We start from the raw sequence: 4,698 nt of genomic DNA, 5'->3' as shown, positions 1-4,698 counted from the left end.
AGCCAGGAGGGGACAGCGGTGAGGGGCAGTGACGGGGACCCGCAGGCAGAGGCGCCTGGGGGTGAATGCAGTGAGTGGCTGAGACGGTAACAGGTGGCAGAGAAATGAGGGGCCCCATCCCCGCCTGCCCCGACTCCACAGCAGCCGGAGCCTCCCTGGGCCTCGAGCGCGGAGTCTGCTGCGCTGGGACCCCGCTGCGATCGCCAATGCCCCCAGCCCCGCTCTTCCCGGGTGGGGCCGGCCTTCGGACCAAGGAAGCCACACACTGCTTCCTTTTGGTTTTTTTCTTTCCACTTTTCCCTCTGAACCCCAGCCCTGAGAGGGCAACCGCCCAACCCCCTGGGTCTTGGTCCTTCTGCCCCTGTGTCCGCAGGTTCAGCCCCTGGCTCCGGGTCACATGACGGTCTCCCACTCCTCCTGCAGCAGGGCGGGGGAGTGCTCCGGTCCCGAGGCCTCCTCGTCCAGCCCCAAGCAGGAGCCATTGAGGAAACCGTTGTCCTTGGGAGCAGCCCTGGTGGGTGATGCTGTCTCTGGGCTTTGGGCCCCTGTCTTGGGGTGGCCATTGATGGCAGCAGCGGGCAGGAGGCGGGGGCTGAGGGGCAGGCCGAGTCCCGTGCGGGGGCCCACGTTGGTCACACTCGTGTGCGACACCATCGGGCCGTAGCTATAGCTGCTGCTCCCGCTGCGGGCCTTGCGCTTGAAGTCCAGTGCCAGCGTCCAACGGCTCCAAGACTTCTTGATCTCGGCCTGTACCTGGGGCAGCAGCAGGGGGGGGGGGGGCGCTGTCAGGGGGCGTCCCAGCCCCTGTGACACATGTCCTTCCAAACAGTGGTCCTGCCCTGCCCCTGACACCCAGCACCGAGCGGGAATAGCGGAGGAGGGTTACTGGAACAGTCTGTGTGACCTAGCACGTCCCATCGTCAGAGCCCAGGGCCTGGCTGCGGGCGGTCCAGCCCCGGATCAATGTCCTCGAGGTGCCTGAGCCCTTCCATTGGGTCTCAGGTCATTCACACGGCTGCCATGGAAACACCCTGAACTGAGGCCAGCCAGCCAAGAGCCCACAAGCCCTAGCACACTCTGAGCATGGATCGTCCGGAAAGACGTCTCTGCCTTCAGGGAGTCCTGGGGGATGTTCTCGGAGGGGCAGAGAGAGAGTGGGGCTGGGGAAGGGAGGGACGGGACTTGAGGACCCCCTGCCTGCCCATCCCCTCCCTGCTGTGCCCCAGCACTGCCCACTGCATACCTCGCCGTTGCAGAAACAGTATATGATGGCGACAAAGAATCCCTGTGGGGAGAGGCAGACGGGGATCAGGGCCCGGAGCCCACTGGTGGAGGCGGAAGCAGCCCCCACCTCGCCCACCTGCTCGCCCTCCACAGCCCCCTGGCCGGGGCTGCGCACCTGGAAGGAGTTGAAGAGCATCTCGTAGTGCATCTGGATTTGCCAGAGCGTCCCTGAGACCTCAGTGTACGGCGTGGCCATGAAGACGATGTAGTGGACACCAAACAGCGGCATGAGCACTAGCGTGGATTTGAGCAGCTTCCTGGCCGGGGGTAGAGGTGGGGGTCGGGGTGGGCAAGAGGGTCAGGGCTGAGGTGCTTCCCTTCAGCGGGTATCAGGCCACCTCTCCCTTACCAGCCCCAGGTTCCTAAAGCTACAAAAGGAGCCCAACGCTGTGGTGGCCATGGGAATGGGACCGCTGGATCTGGTCCCCAGGACAGGCTGCTCTCCAGCAAAGGGCTTGTAGCCTTCCTGGGTCCTCAGAGCAGTCTCGAGGAGTGGACCCTAATCACACGTGTTGGCCTCGAGGGCCTGCTAGCCCCTCCAAGAGGGCCTCCTCCCACTCTCCTCTGCTGCACTCCTCCCTGGAACCATGATAGCCATTTCCCACTTGCTCCGGGTCACCTGCACCAGCACCAGTGCGTGGAGGTGCAGCGTGGGGGCAAGCTCACATTCACAGGTCCCGGATGGGCCAGGTGAGCATAGGGAGGACCGCATCACTGCTGAGCAGGTCAGAGTTCCCGGCTGGCCCGCTACAGTGGGGACAGTCAGGGAGTTCGGAGCTGGCTCCATCCCTGGTGACAGGCTCACCAGTGGGGCCTCTGCCTCTCCTGTGCTTGGGGCTGGGGCTCTGAGACCCTGGCACCAGCAGCTGGGCCTGGGAGGCGTGGCTCACCGGTACTGCTGCCCTGTGTCACACCGGCCGGCATTGGTCTCCCGCAGCTTGGTGGCAAGTACCCGCACGATATTGATGAAGAGGATGAAGTTGAGCTGTAGGGGGGTGGGGGGCGGGGCACTGAGGGATTGCACTGAGGCCGTACCTAGCAGGGCGAGGGGCTGCAAGGAGCCTTGGAGCTCCTCCCCCTCCCCCGCCATAGGCTCTGCTCCGCCGTGTCTCTGTGTCCCCTCATGCCCCTGTTCCTGGTCAGAGGCTGGTCCCCAGCCAGCCACCCACCCCTGCTCCCTGCTCACCACAATGGATGCCAGGATGGGAACCTGGATAATCCACTTCTTGTTCCCGGAGCTCAGATCCCAGCACCTGCGGGGAAGAGTGAGCGGGGAGGAGGTCTCAACCCGGCCTGCCTGCTGCCTTTCCACGCTGCATCCACCCCCAGGGAGGCCCCCAGACCAGGTCTGCCCTGCCAGCAGCTGTTGGGGCACAGGACAGGGGTATTAGGCATGAGCTGTCACAGGCCCCTTGGGAGTGACCTCTGTGACGCTGAGGCATGCTCAGTGGATGTCTCGGAGCAGGGGCCATTCAGGGCAGGAGGACAGACAGGTGAGCCCCTTGTGTGCATCCCAGAGGCAGGGGCCCCCCTCAGGCTTCTGTAGCCTGTGTCGGTCCCCCTCCCTACCCCCACCCCTACCGTCACCCTCCCCATCGGGACCTACCCGGTGTTGGCCAGGGTGGCTCTCACAGCAACCCACGTGATCACAAAGACGGTGGGCAGCCCTGTCAGCAGAGGAGAGAGACTGAGAGGGGCTGTGGGCAGGCCTCTCCCCTCAGCCTCCTCGCCAGCCCCACCCTCTCATTCCTGAGGATGCTTGGAGCACCCAGTCCCTGCCGCTGCCCCACCCACTCAGGACATGTGGGATGCCGAGTGACCTCAAAACCTCCCGCAGGGCCCCAGCTGAGGCCCCCATCTCGGTGCTTCTGCCCCTTTGACAGGCTGTCCCATGCACTGCACGCCCTGGGGTGCACGCTAACCTGCTGGCATGGGCTTGGGGAGGAGGGAGCCCAGTTCCACCATTTCTCTGTACTAACAACCCCTCAGCTTGGCCTGAAAGTCCCTGCCTGACCCCATGGATAAGGCTGAATGGGGCCAGGGTTTCCCTAGGCTGGACCAGAGCAGGGAAGCCTCTGCGAGGCCCAGCCGGAGCCACTTGGAGTGTCCCTCCATGTGCTTTGTCTCTGGGCGGAGAGCTGCCCCACCCCCCCCAGTCCCATTCTAGGCCTGGGCGCACCCCTGGGAGGCTCACGGTGTACCTGACGTCATGCTGAGGACAGAGCGGGCCTCCCTGTGCACACAGCCTCTCATCTACACGTCTCCCGATCACCCTGTCCCTCCACCCTCGGAGCCCGGCTGATCCCTGGGCCCAGGCCCAGCCTCCCCTGACTCCACGCAAAGGCTTGAGTCCAAGGGTGAGGTGAGGCCAGGGTGTCTGCCAAAGGATAGGGGGGCAGTGGCTGTTGACCCGAGGGCCTCTGGGGGCAGAGGTGGGGTGAGGTGGGGTTTGAGGCTGAGGCCCGGGTGCTGACGGAAGTAGGAAGGGCTTGAGTCACCCGGCCCACCCCTCTGCAGTCTGGGCAGATGCCCCAGCGTGCAGCCAAGGTCTGGAACTGCCAACAATAACGGACAATTATCGGTAACTTGATCCTGGAGCCCGTGGGGGCTTGGGAGGGGTGCAGAGTCCCAGCAGCCCGCTCTATAGAGGTGTTGCCAAAGCCGGGCAGTGCCTCCAGGGAAGCTGGGCCTATGGCCCACCCCCAGGTTGCCAGCTCAGCTCAGGTGAGCTGCCACAAGCTGGCCTTGCCCAGGGGGCTGAGGGTGGAGGGACTGGGCCAGACCCCACCTCCTGATGGAGGTTGATCCAAGGTCCTGCCCTGATTCCGAGCTGGATCTTGACCTAACAGACCCTGGTCCTCTCCCATGGCAAACCCAGGAGAATTCCCAATCCGGGCAGCATCATAGGAGGGTGGGCAGAGCAGGCTAACCCTCAAGGGTGCCAGCTGCCCTGGTCCCTGTGGTCCCCTCCCCTCCACCTGCACCTCACAGGTCTGCCCGCCATGCCCCCCCCCCCCACGTACCCCACGTACCCCAGCCGAAGACCGTGAAGCCCCACAGGTACTTCTTCTCTGAGAAGAAGGCCATGAAGATGAGACTGTGCAGGTAGAGCCCCTCCACCAGAATCCAGTAGTAGTTGGTGGCCAGGAAGTAAAGGAAGAAGGTCACTGCCACCCGGCAGCCCACCTGGAAGGCCAGCTTGCATTAGTGGTTCTCAACCTTCCTCGTGGGGTGGTGACCCCCAACCATAAAATTATTTCCGTTGCTACTTCATCACTGTTATTTTGCTACTGTGATGAATCGGGCGCCCCCTGTGAAAGGGTCATTCGACCCCCAAAGGAGTCTCGACCCACAGGTTGAGAACCTCTGCTTTAGCAGGTGCACGGGGAGGTCCAGCCAGCGGGAGCGAGCAGG

General features: G+C 63.9%; 1 protein-coding gene across 4 annotated transcripts in view; it reads right to left on the bottom strand.

Annotated features, from left to right (window-relative positions):
* Positions 1 to 269: 269 nt before the first annotated feature.
* PTH1R (parathyroid hormone 1 receptor) overlaps positions 270 to 4,698 on the bottom strand; it is a 25,017-nt gene continuing 20,588 nt past the window's right edge. For all 4 annotated transcript variants that reach the window (XM_045297574.1, XM_045297572.1, XM_045297573.1 and 1 more), the window contains 7 exons: positions 4,317 to 4,470; positions 2,891 to 2,951; positions 2,471 to 2,537; positions 2,175 to 2,269; positions 1,400 to 1,541; positions 1,244 to 1,285; positions 270 to 753 (listed from right to left, as the gene is read on the bottom strand). In XM_045297574.1, coding sequence (XP_045153509.1) covers positions 394 to 753; positions 1,244 to 1,285; positions 1,400 to 1,541; positions 2,175 to 2,269; positions 2,471 to 2,537; positions 2,891 to 2,951; positions 4,317 to 4,470 — 921 coding nt within the window. In that variant the 3' untranslated portion in view covers positions 270 to 393. The remainder of the gene's footprint in view (positions 754 to 1,243; positions 1,286 to 1,399; positions 1,542 to 2,174; positions 2,270 to 2,470; positions 2,538 to 2,890; positions 2,952 to 4,316; positions 4,471 to 4,698) is intronic.

The sequence above is a fragment of the Echinops telfairi genome, unplaced genomic scaffold, assembly GCF_000313985.2.
Source record: "Echinops telfairi isolate 266 unplaced genomic scaffold, ASM31398v2 ScPeMD7_7420;HRSCAF=8458, whole genome shotgun sequence".
Taxonomy (NCBI): Eukaryota; Metazoa; Chordata; class Mammalia; order Afrosoricida; family Tenrecidae; genus Echinops; species Echinops telfairi.
This window is presented reverse-complemented; position numbering and strand designations above follow the sequence as displayed.